The 13205-nt window shown below is 40.5% G+C and overlaps 1 protein-coding gene across 1 annotated transcript in view; it reads left to right on the top strand.

The window, feature by feature from the left end:
* Positions 1 to 13205, top strand: part of dlc1 (DLC1 Rho GTPase activating protein) — an 86971-nt gene that overhangs the window by 19338 nt on the left and 54428 nt on the right. Inside the window, exon 5 of the mRNA XM_034300979.2 lies at positions 6217 to 6250. Within this exon, the coding sequence (XP_034156870.2) occupies positions 6217 to 6250 (34 nt within the window). The remainder of the gene's footprint in view (positions 1 to 6216; positions 6251 to 13205) is intronic.

Here is a 13205-nt window from a genome sequence, read left to right as displayed (position 1 = left end):
ATGTACACCCCATATGTTTCTCCATGACCCTTTAGTGCGTGACTACATGTAAGCATATCTACCCCTATGTATGTGTGTGTGTGTCTGTGTGTGTGTGTGTGTGTGTGTGTGTGTGTTACTGTGTGAGATCATATCAGACTCTCTCCACGGGCCATTTAGTTTCTATGCAGTCCAATTCCGTGGCAATGATTTGCGCATTCCGTTCCCCCCATTTACCCTGTGATGGTTTTGATGGGTTCCATGTGTCGGGACAGGAAGTGATGTCGTCATTTCCTCAGCCAAGTGTTACATTTTTAAATTCCTCCTGAATCAGGAAAGGCGTGACTGCCGGGGTTCTTAGAAGCTGGGGGTGTTATAAAAAAATTTAAAAAAAGATAGAGGTCCATGTCATTTTGTCTTTTTTTTTAAGTTTGTTTGTTTCGTCTGGGTCAAATCAGCTGTCTGTAATTTGTTTTTCTGAATCTCTCTTTAGACTCTCTCACACACACACACACATACATACACACACACACACACACACACACACACACACACACACCCTTCCCTACGCTGCCTCTATTTTTGAAGGGGTGTGTACGTCTGCACTGTTTCTATCACAGCCACCTACGAAGTCCTCACTCTCTAAAGTGCCAGCAATTAACTTTATTTAACGTATCAAAACGTAGCAGCGACATTTCAGGTAGCTATAGCGACTGTGTTTCTACCACAAATATAACCGACGTTCGTGTCATGGTCATGTAGCCCACTGATATTCAAGAACCTGCGCAGATACACACCTACAGCTAGCGGTTACAAAAATAGCTATCGGTTTTAACAGACGTACTGTATGAGGGGTGGATAAATCAGTAGCCCAGGCCTGGGACAACTTCACTTCCAGGCTATTCATTTTTGTAGCTACAAGTAGGACAAGTCAGTTCAACAATGTTATTCTCAAATACTTTCAAACAAAACAAATATTTTCAATTGTTGTGTTTAAACAACAACAATTGATTTGTTGAATCAGCTGAATCAGCTTGCGATTTAACGTGTTGAAAGAAAATACGGAAGCTAGCCAGACTCCATAGTTCAAACTTTGGCCAACGACTTGCTGCCCTTTTTTTTCGAGTGCACAAACACAATGATTATAAATATGCACTCATGTAGCTAACTAGCTCGCCGTACGTTATTACATTACCTCTGCTCAAATGCTGTACATGCTCGGCTTCGTACTAGCGTCGCTGATAGATTAGGAAACCGAGCTATGCGTAGCTAGCTAGCAATCTTTGCAACTTCCTTCCAAGCTTTATTTTTCTTCGTAACATTTCTATACACATTGTGGTGTATGACAGGAGAAATATAATTATAAGTTTTTCTTCCATTTTTGTGCAACAGTAAGTTGCGTGTAGGGAACTGAAGAAACGTCGGACCACGCGCGCCAGGAATCATTGTGACAATCGTTTGAATTTGTTGCTTTTCAGCGTCGTATCTCATTTACATACAGTTGATAAACTCTCAATACAAATGTCGTTTTTCGGTGAAATCGCGGCTCTGTTTCACGCACGTACGTAGAAACTGAACAGTCACGTGTTGGCTTGATGCTAGCTAGTGTGAATGAAGAAAGCCATAACACATCCAGGGACATAACCTCTGACCTTAATATCGAGACACACGCTCTATAAATAAAACATTGCTATTTGACACAAATTGTGTTGTTCTGTCGATAATCAGTGAAACCGTCTCAGACTTTTGGACTCTACTGGGATCCCGTGTTCTCCTCCCAGCTCTCGGGGATCGGTCCTAATTGGCCATGTGGATCAGAAGGAGCGAGAGTCTGTGACTATCCGTAATCCCGGATAATCTCGGCGAGCTGTAACAATGCGGCAGAGCGGGTCTTTTTAGGAAAACAAGAGACAAGAGACGGATTAAGACGAGGAGCTAATTACCTGCTGGAATGAGAAAAAGAGGTTGTGTGGATTAAAAAGTCTAAAACTGCATTACCTTTACAAGCAAACTCATATTATACACATGTACACACACACACACACACACACACACATGCTATCACTCACCAACTGTAGTCAGTCAGGCAGACATTAGTATGTCCCTCACCACACACACACACACACACACACACGCACACACATTGAGTGTAATATAATACAAAATGGCGGATGACGGAGCAATGCAAATAACTTTGCAATGACAAACACACACCTGGTCATATTTAGGGATCAGTGGCATGTGGAAAACACCTGGGTTCTGTCGCCACTGTCTGTTTTCACAGTTATTGATGGTGTCTCACGCACACACACACACACACACTCACACACTCACACATTTGCATGTCTGACTTAACTGGTCATATACATTAAACACAAATACTGACATGCAATTTTACACACACACGCCTATAAACCCAAACTTGTCTGGCGTACAAGTCCCAGTGAATGAGCTGTTACTATAGAAACGATAACGCCTTACTATAGAAACGAGCGCATTAATATAAACCTGTGATATGCAGCTGCGCTACTGTCAGAGCCGCCAATTTAGAAAATGAATGAACACGTCCTGACCAATCACAATCCAGAATTCAACAGCGCTGTTGTATTAACTGTATCATTGTATTTGTTCCCTGAGCTACAGATTAGAGTTAATACTAAACTATATAACTGTTCGATTTTTTAGGACATTTCTGTCTTTGCTAAGTAAAAGAACATTCCAGATGGGAGATATATCGGCTCCTCCTTTTCTCACTGATCCTGTCTCTGATGTCCGGATAAAACAACTTGTCTTGGACCCAATCTGTCTGGCGCTGTGCTAGCAGGCATACACGCAATAACAGGGAAGAAGATGTACACAAACTCCACAGCATGTACACACAGGGTGCACATAAATGCTAGATCTGATCTGTGAGTGAGCAACACGCTCTCATACACACACACACACACACACACACAGAAAGAGAGAGATCTACACCCTCCACACAAACACCAATGCTGGATTTATTACTGAATAATGACTCGAGCAATATAAGCTAACTGCCGAAGAAGTAGCAAGTATGGCACCCTGCTGCTCTACAAAAATAAATCAAAGTAACACACCAAAAAATGAACAGAGTATGAAGGATTAAAAACATACTCATAGTTTCATGGAATAAAACATGCAATAAACTAGATTAGCGGTCGATTCCCACTTGTTGAGGTGGAAGTGTATTGTATTATTTATTGCATCATAATCCAGGAAGCTCAATTTGTTTCAAAAGAGAGAAACACTGTTAGCTTAGCTTAGCAAAATCGTCCCCCACCTTGTCCCAGATCTCTGCATTCCTCTGAGTGAGAGCCGTGTGGATGCCAGCTGTTTTATTTTTTGGACTGCTGAGATAAACATGCTTCACAGCCACAGATAACAACATCAGATTATTCAGCCTTCATGAGGTCTATACACTCCTATTGCAACTTTCCTAATGCCAGCAAACTCCTGCTCCCCAGCCAGAGGTCTACAAGCTCCTACTCTAACCTGGTTAAGATCTACAGGCTGTTACTCCAAACTTCATGAGGACTACATACTCCTAAAGCAACCATCATGAGCTCTTATTCTAGCCATTCCTGAAGTCTACAAGTCCTAATGCAGATTGAGATTTACAAGATTTTGTGCCCATTTTGTGTTCTATTAGTTCCTATCTCAACCTTGCTGTGGTCTAGAAGCTCTTACGCCATCCCTCCTAATGTCTAGAATCTCCTAGACCAGTTGTCCAGATGTCTACAAGCTCCCGTACCTGTCCTGCAGTTTAAAACTCCATAAAGTCCATATCCCACTCCTCCTACTCTATCCTTCCTGAGATCTATAAGCTCCTATGCCAGCCTTTTTATGCCTACAAGCTCCTTTTCCAGCCATCATGGTGACTACAAGCTTCTACAGTCATCCTGTGGTCCATTCCATCCTTCTTGGGATCTAGACTCTCACTTCAGCCATTTCTGAGGTATAGAATTCCTCTATAACCTTTATGAAGTCTCCAAGCTCCTTCTCGAGTTTTCTTGAGGCCTACAAGCTCCTTACCCCAGACATCATGATGTTTACAGATCGACTCCAGCCTTTCTGATGTCTACAAGCTTCTATTCCAGCTATTCCAGCATCTACCAGCTTCTGGAACTGTCCTGTGGTCTATTCCCATCTTTTCTGAGGTCTATAAACTCTTATTCCAGTCTTCTTGATGCTATTTCAGTCTTCCTGAGAACTATGTGGTTCTACATTTCGGCATTGTTCCTAAGGTCCACAAGCTCTTACTCCAGCCATCATGAAGTCTACAAGCTTTTGTTCCCATCTAGTCATTTGTCACAACTCTCCTAAGGTCTACAAACACAGACAAGCAATTCCTGAGGTCTAGAATGTCCTACTTCAGCCTTATAGAGTGCTACAAGCTGCTATTCCAGACTTTATGAGGTCTACAAGCTATTATACACATCTTGTGGTTTAATAAGTCCTTTCCCAACCTTCCTAAGGTCTGCAAGCTTCTACTTCAGCTTTCACAGGATCTACAGTCTCCTATTTCCTTTTAGCAGTTCCAATCTCAACCCTCCCGAGGTCTAGAAGCTTCTTCCCCAGCTTTCCTAAAAAAAAATCCGCTCTATTGATACAATAAAAAGTTGGTGTTCTACTTTCAAACACACAAACAAATATCTTTCCAAATACATCACCATTAGTCATAAAGAAAATGGATGGGATACTCAAAAATGAATCAGACTCAAACCCATGACCCGTGTACATATCAAGAGGTTGGTTACACTTGTCATGGACTGGACCACCCAGAGACAAGATGCAAATATCCACTACTGCCATAAAACCAGTTTGTTGTGACTGGAATCTGGTCACTTCATACTAGGAATTATGGGAGCCACATATTTCAGGTGTTAAAGTCGCCAAATGCGGGTTGTCACGGCATTAGGGGTCACAGGGTCAAGCCACGGAGACAGCAAGCTCTTGCTCTGAGTTACTCATTTAGCTGTTGTGTGTGTGTGTGTGTGTGTGTGTGTCTGAGTAGAATAATGACAATGTGTAGAGTTTCCTATACAAACGAGCTTAAGTGACTGACACTTGTTTGTTCAGTTAACACAATAATTAAACAAAGCAACTCAGAATAAACAAACCAAACTTAGAGAGGCATGGACTTCAAATCCAAACCATCTCCTGTCCCAATCTGTCTGATAATCTGCCTGAAGTAAATCACTGATATTAGCACAGCGATGAGGCGAGTAGTGTTGGTGCCTCATGGCTCCAGAGTGCAGGGTTCCATCCTGAGCTGCGGTTGTTCCACTTGGTTTCCTCCAGGTACTCCGTGTTCCACCTTCTTCCCAACAAATCACACCTCCAACCAAACATCTCCAGCTGAGAATGGTGCTAGATTTATTGCTGAACGATGAACTTGTTTAGCAGAAATTCCACTACATTAAACAGTAACTATAAACGGTTAAAATGTACAATATGCTGTTCTTTAATAATTAAAAAAATGGAAGCATTGTCAAATTGCTGTAGTATAAAAGAAATAAAACACTTCAGGATGTGTTATGATAGGACAATAATTTGAAATTTCCTTCTTTATTTTTGCAGTGGAGCTACAAGATTAGTGTAGCTAACAAGTAATGGATGCTTATAGCTACCAGTTTAGCATTGTGTAAACTACGTAGCTACATCATTGCACACCTATATCAATAAACACTTTCATAACTGCGGACAAAAAAATGAAAAGTTACAGATAGGAGGTGTGGCCTAAAGTTGAAAGTGGATCTGTATATTTATTATAATGGTCTTATTTTGTATAACTGTAGCAGCTTAGATGATGCGAAACTGGCAGCTTTAAGCTTCCATGACTTGTTAGCTACATTAGCCTTGTAGCTCCAGTTACAAATGGACTTCAGTGAGAGGCTCTGAAATCCAGAATGGAATTTAAGTGCTCTCACTTAGATTGACCTTTGACCTCAGAGCCCCTGCTATGCCTGGTGACCTTTCACCTTTATAAACCTGCAGGTCAGCTCCAGACGCTCATGCTGCACTGAGGCGTCTCGGCCTGTGCTGGTGTGTGCTGCTTTTAAACTCGGCATAAACTCAAACGAATCTCTGCGTGATGGAAAGACGCTACACTGTCAGGCAAAAGTCTCGCAATAAAAGTTGCTGAGTTGCATTTATTATTATTACTATTATTTTTACTAATATTATTATTCAATTTTTACATTTGTTTTTCAGACATCTGCTGCATTATCGGAAAAAGACCGAGCAGGTAGGTCTTAACGATTTTTCTGTGTGTTTATGGCTACCTGTAGTTCACTTCCCTGCTTCTTCTGCTTGTGGATATACAGCCTGTGAAAGTGATGTCATGCTGCTGGGACTTGTGGAAAATCCATCTTCTTTGAATATGAGCAGTTACAAAGCATTAAAATTAGCTAGGTAGTTAGCAAACGTTACCTAGTGCTCTCTATTTGAGTATTTTAGTTAAATGTTATTAAAGTTGGGGGGAAAAGCAGTTCTTGTTCATTCTGTATTCTGGATTTTGAGTTGTAGAACATCAACGTCTGGTCTGCCTACTAAAGCAAGCTAGTCAAGTTGAGGTTGTGCCTCAGTGTGCTTTCAGTGTATTTGAACGGGAGCCCTGGTGTGTTCTCCCCGTCTGGGGAGTTCTTTAGGAAGGTGAGAACATAGTAATCACACTCAGGTTCCAGAGAGTCTGAGCGAGGTTTTATTCAGCACTGACACCGTGTTATTCATGTTCAGGTGTTTTTTAGTGATTTCTGCTGACACTTAGTAAAGGTTTGTTTAACGCAATGAACAAAAAAAGGAGAATATCTTCAGTAAGCAGAAAGTAAAAATAAAACGGTTGAATTTTTTTTAAAACATCAATAACTACATGATGCAATAAAAGGCCAGAAACTCGTAAATGTATGTACGACTACAGAAGAATTCACCAAAGTGACACAACACAACAAAAGTAAAGCATGCGCATAAAACAACAAAGCACTATAATGTACTATATGTCAATGTTTGTGATGTAGTTTTAAATATTAAGATCCAAAAATAAGAAATAAAATACCAAGCAGTGTTATCATTCTAACAATATTTAGTTTTGCTTTAGCTTTGCATCAACGCTACGAGTAACAAGTAGGGACATGTTATAGCTACCAGTTTAGCTACAATGTCTACAAACTACATGTCTAAATATTCCCACAATCATCTCAATCAGCTTTGTGGAGATGTTCAGTGTCTCAAACAGACTTGTGATGTGGTTTCTGACACAATGTTATCTATAAACTCAGACATCACAGAGCTAAAAACAGTTGTAAAGAGAGTTACAAGGATGGGGTTTATGTCAAATGTAAAAGTATGTTTATGATTGTTGTGTTTAATTACCACCAATTGAATTCCACTTCAACCAAATTTAAACAATGTTTGTCAAAATGTTTGAATCGGTGGCCCACTGGAGTGACATCAGTCCGAGGTCGAGTTATGCAGTGTGATGACCCCCGTGGTTCTGCGGCTCTTTGTGTGTGTACATGATGCAATCCAGAGCCGACGACAGCACAATGTCCCCCCTGTTCACGGCCCACCAAAGCGTCTCTTTATCGCTTTGAGATACATGGGCTTCTTTTTTGTGCTATTCCATCATGCAAAAATGGGAGCACATTCATGCTACATTTTTTGCATTGTTATTTGATCATGTATTAAAGATGAATGTGTTGGAACGGATGGAAATGTCAAGCGTGATAAATCACAGGAAAGTTCCTGTGTCTTAACACCTAGGCATGAAACTAACATGTTTGCGTACAAGGCTATTTTAAGGTATCATGGGGTACATGTAGGGAACTGCAAACAGGGCGAAAGTTCATACTGTTCCTAGTCTTGGCTCAAGGAATTTTGGCCTCGTTGAAGGCAAGAAACAAAGTTCACTTGGATTTTGCTTGGTGTGGTACTTTTGTTAAGGTTAGAGTGGACAGTCTAGTTAAAATGATAATACATAGAATTGTTCCTGGTCCAGATAATGGTCAATAAAGTACATCACATAAAACTGAGTTCCATCTGGCAATCTTAATCGTGGGTTCTCCAACTTTCTGCAGCCAGGAACCTCTTTGACTGTAAAATAAATTTCATGGCCAGACTCAGCGCAGATTTATTTTCAGTTCAATTCAATTTTATTTGTATAGCTCTTTTAACAATGGAGATTGTCACAAAGCAGCTTTACAGAAACATGTAGATTCAGCATATAAAATTTAAGTTCATAAATTTATCCCTAATGAGCGAGCCAGAAGTGATGGTGGTGAAGAAAAACTCCCTGAGACGATATGAGGAAGAAACCTTGAGAGGAACCGGGCTCAAAAGGGAACCCATCCTCATCTGGGTGACACCGGATAGTGCGATTATAAATCATTCCCTTCTCTAACTGTGTACTACATGGCCAAATAGTGCAAAACCACGAAAGTTCATTATAGTTTACACATGAAGTCTGTTCACTGATTGAGACTTGAGTACAAAACCGTTCGTGGGAATTGCAGTCCTAAAGCTATCAAAGCAATTGTAGCCCTAAGCCATCGTAGCAGAACTGTTCATATCAATTGAAGTCCAAAGCCATCTTCATGGTTTCTAAGTGGTACCATCCATAGTAATCTCATGTCACTTTAGGCGGTCCGTGTGGAGCCATCCTCAGCAGTAGCAAGTGGTTTCCAAGTGATGAGAAATCCAGCCAGAAGTATGGATCGGGGTGGATTAGGTCCGGAGAGCAGAAGGGGTCAGGATATTTTATGAATAGAACATGACTATTAAAATTTCAGACTCATTATTCAAATGTGCACAGTAACAATCTGGAACTTTATTAGAGCCATGGAGCTTTTTTATTCTTGAACTTTCCAACATTGGAAACGACTCATTTTAACTCATTTGAGTTACTGATCAGTCAAACCTTCAGCTATATGAACAGCTTCAGTGAGCACTTTATCCTGGTTAGTATGGTGGTGGATCCAGAGTTTATTCGAGGAACACTGGATGGGAAGCAGGTTTACACCCTGGATGGGGCGCCGGTACATCACAGGGCACCATGTACCCACTCATTACACACTTATTCACACCTAGGTGTAATTTAGTGTCACCAGTCTACCTACACGTTTTTGCGAGGTGGAATGAAACTGGAGAACCCAGAAGAAACCCACTTGGACAAAGGGAGAACATCCTGATAGTAACCCAAGCTCAGGATCAGATCAGAGATCCTGAAACTGTGAGGTGGCAGTGTTACTCTATGCATCACCATGTCATAAATAAAAACATATTTTTATAACAGAAGATTGTGATTTCCACTGCTGTAACCAAATAAAATCAGAGACCCACTGACTATGCTCCCCTTTTCAAGAACCACTGCAATGGTTCTTTGGTCTGTCCCTCTGCCCTAACCCTTAAGATTTGTTTGTATAACCTTTATTCTTTATAAGGCCATGGTGGTTAACCAGCTAAAGAACCCTTGAGGAACCCTTTGGTTTATCATTCCTCTGAAGGACTGTCGTGAAAATGAAAGCTTGAAAAAACCTCTAAACACTAGGTGTGTTTGATTTCCAGCTACTCTCAGTCTGCTATTATAAACTGCACCCCCACTTCCTGTTCCTCTTGGACCCACTTGTTAAGATCAGGAAATTCCACTGTGCACTCTTTGGATGGTGAGACAGGAAAGAAAAGAGAAACAGAAAAGGTAGAGTGGTGACTGCAACTGCCCACAGAATGAAGGAAAGGAAATAAAAGCCATGCTGGGAGGGTAGCAGCAGCCCTGCCTTCTTACAGATCTTCATGCTGTTTATATTTGGTCAGCCGTTAACATTCTTCTCTCATCCGAAACCAGATTCTCCTCACAATTCTAATCCTAACCCAAGCTGAATTAAGTTATAAGAAATCAAAGAATTTAGAAAAAGGTATGCAAACTGTCCTTCATTCTTAATAAAAATATTTTTAATTTATGATTGACCCCACCTTGTCCAGACTGTTCACCATGTGTTCAGCAATTATTCAATTTCCCACTGAGAGCTGGAACAGTTCCTGAACCAACACAAGTAGGTTTTCAAAATGATAAGACAAATACCAGTGCTGTTCTGACATCAGTCTGAAAGAGTGAACTTGTATGCTCACCTGCGGTACTCTTTGGTACCTGCAATAATCTCTGAATAGACCCCCCACGCTTTTCTTTCTGAATCCCAGAGCGCTTTGATGTGTCAGTTCCTTCTGAGCATTCCTACCCCCATTACCCCCACTCCTCCATCCACTGAGTGGAACCAAGGCAAGAACAAAGGGTCCATTACTAACTCCTATAGCAATGTTCTCAGATGCAGGTCCAGTGTAGAAAGGTCTGGTTGATTAGGATCGGTTGGAAGGGGTCTTGATTGGACAGAAAAGTACCAGGGCAAGGTAGGGAACTGTTTAATCAGAATCGGAATGAGAAAATGTATTATGAAAAAAAAACTTGGATACTAGATACTAGTGGGCTAAATGGGCAAGGATCTGCAAAGGTGATGCATTTCATTTTGTAGGGATCTGATGAGGATGGTTCTTTGGTGCAGGGGATCTCTAAAGCCTGATGGCGTATGAAAATACCTCTGCTGTCACAGGAATGCTTGAACGAATGTCAGCACATGACGTACCAAACATGCCGGCTGCTTTGCAGACAGAGACTTTGGGTTGATGGGAATACCAGATGCTGGGTACCCTGTGCAACACTGTAATTCATTTCCTTAATAAAAACCATGGCAATGATTTATACTCCCATGTGTACCAATGCATTGGAGTGCTATACCATGCAATATTTGACATTTCAGGCCTAGTAGCAACCATATGAGGCATCTGTAACATGACTATTTCTGATCCTTAATAGCCTCTGCATAAGGCACCAGGAATAACAATATATACTAAGCATACCGGGATTGGGTGGAGACTGCCCAACAATGGCCTTGGCCTGCTCTTTAAATAGCCTAAAGTGCAACTGCTTAAAAAAAATACACAATAATCACCATCCATCTCTTGATAGCAGTGCCTCGACTGAACTTTCACCTGGAGAGCTCATTATGTAAGAAGTGGACACTTGAATATAACACATGTTTACATGACACGCTATCTATGGACGGAAAGGTGGAGAAGGTAGAGGAGAAGTATTTTATCACTCTGAAGAGCACTTAGGAATATCTTGAGATAGCCTCAGTTTCCAGGAACAAATCCATGTGTTGTGGAGAAATGGAAAGGAAATCAATCTTTAACTCTTTCTAGTATCATAATTTTTTTTTTTACAGTTATGTTTTTCACACATCTAAACATTCTCCTACCATCAGTGGTGTTTCTGACCATTTTAACATCAGAGTACAAGTTAAATAAAAATGGCACATGAGCCAGTTGATATATGATGTGGAATGATTGACAATTGTGTAAATGTTTTGAACTTTTCTGATATGTCCCACTTGAGAGAAGCGGAAAGCTTTCTGTCAAGTGAAATGGAGAATATGTTGTGTTCATTAAAGTAACATAAAATCTATTAGAGTGTGTTCAGCTATTCAGCCATAGACAAGAATATAGTTAAATTCAGTTAACGATATTTATTAGGGATGCCATCAGAAATTTTTGTCTGAAAATTTTTGTCCAAAATCGGTTTTCCACTGAAAGAGAAAAAGGGCTGAACATTTTCACAAAAAATTAGGCATAGAAAATTAGAATGGTCAAATTTAACTCTTTACAACATGTTTTAATGGTAATTATAATTATACAGTGATTTAAAAATGCTGTTTGCTCTCCTGACTGAAAATGTCAGCCATGTATCAGCCATGTATGTTTTTTTTTTATTGCACAGAATTGGGGACTACACAATTTTTCTCTTTGGGTTTAGCAGGTAGAATGGGGAATATGATCTTTTTAACTTCCTGGTACATTCAGGAAGCTTTATAAGGCCACGCAACACATTTAAAATTCTACGTAATGCTTCTTCGCAGTGTTTCCTTTAAGCCATGATGTGTAGTCCAAGCTGGAGGCGTGTTCTACTGTGGAAAACAAGTTTAAATTTGGTCAGCATTTCTGGAAAAGATGTGTTTCCTGGAGCTGCAGTGTTGGCTTTTCTCCCTGTTTCAGGGAAGCTTGTTCAGTCCCAAGATCGACACCTGGGGAATTCCTGTTTTAGTCACCTACTTCACCCTACTTTATGTTTATGTCTATGTTTATTCCACTCCAACAATAAGGAAATTAATGAAAGGACATGAACTTTCTGTGTAATATATTTTCTTGAATGATAAACTCTGCAGGAATAATTGCACCCACATGGTTTTCCTGCTGTTATCTCTGGTTCTGACTGGCCATACACATGGCAGTCCTCGATTTAGCCGAGGCTTATGACTCATTTGATCTGCTCTGCCCTTGTTTTTGCGTCTCTCAGCTCTCGTCTATCGTTCTTCTATCTCAGCTATTGTAATTGCAATGTGGTTTATCAGAAAAGTAAAAACAAGCCATGCTTTTAAAAAAAAGAAAAGCTATTCAGGCATTCTGTAAAAAAAAAAAAAACATGAAGAATGTTGAGGACATGTTTTTTTTTTTTTTTATCTCCTCCTCTGGTGACTCTCCTCTCTAATGAAAACAATTTTTTATCTTTAATTTGTGGCTTAATGAACCATCAGAGGATCCACTCAGCCTCAATCTGGGCACTCATCCATCTACCTAACTCAATTATAATACCTGAATTAAATACTTAAACGTCCAAATTAGGTTCAATTTCACACCGAATGACTTAATCAGCCGTGTTTGGCTGCTAGTCACAGAGCTAAACAGGCTTTCGGGTTGTAGTTAGCTGGTTTAATGGTGGTTCTGCTTAAGACAAAAAAAAAATGCTAGGAAGTTTAGGAAGTTATGAAGGTAGAGAAGAGAGGTGTTCAAGGCTGCTTCATTGTGAGCATGCCATCTCTCTCTCTCTCTCTCTCTCTCTCTCTCACACACACACACCCTCTTCACTGATACATTTTCCCTCTTTTCTACTTCCTGTACACCAAGTCCTCATCTTTATCACTTGTTTTCCTCTCGTGTCAGAGTAAATAAGACACACTGTGCTCAGGGTTGGACCGAGTGAAGGACGCTAAAAGCGTTTCCTCCGACTCGCCTTTTAATAGTCTATCTTCTTTTTATAGCCTGGGTTTGTCACATCCGTGTGTGTCTTTGTGTGTGTGTGTGTGTGTGTGATCAGCAGA

The sequence above is a fragment of the Pangasianodon hypophthalmus genome, chromosome 28, assembly GCF_027358585.1.
Source record: "Pangasianodon hypophthalmus isolate fPanHyp1 chromosome 28, fPanHyp1.pri, whole genome shotgun sequence".
In the NCBI taxonomy this organism is placed as follows: domain Eukaryota; kingdom Metazoa; phylum Chordata; class Actinopteri; order Siluriformes; family Pangasiidae; genus Pangasianodon; species Pangasianodon hypophthalmus.
Note: the sequence above shows the minus strand (reverse complement) of the source record. Positions and strands in the feature narration are given on the sequence as shown.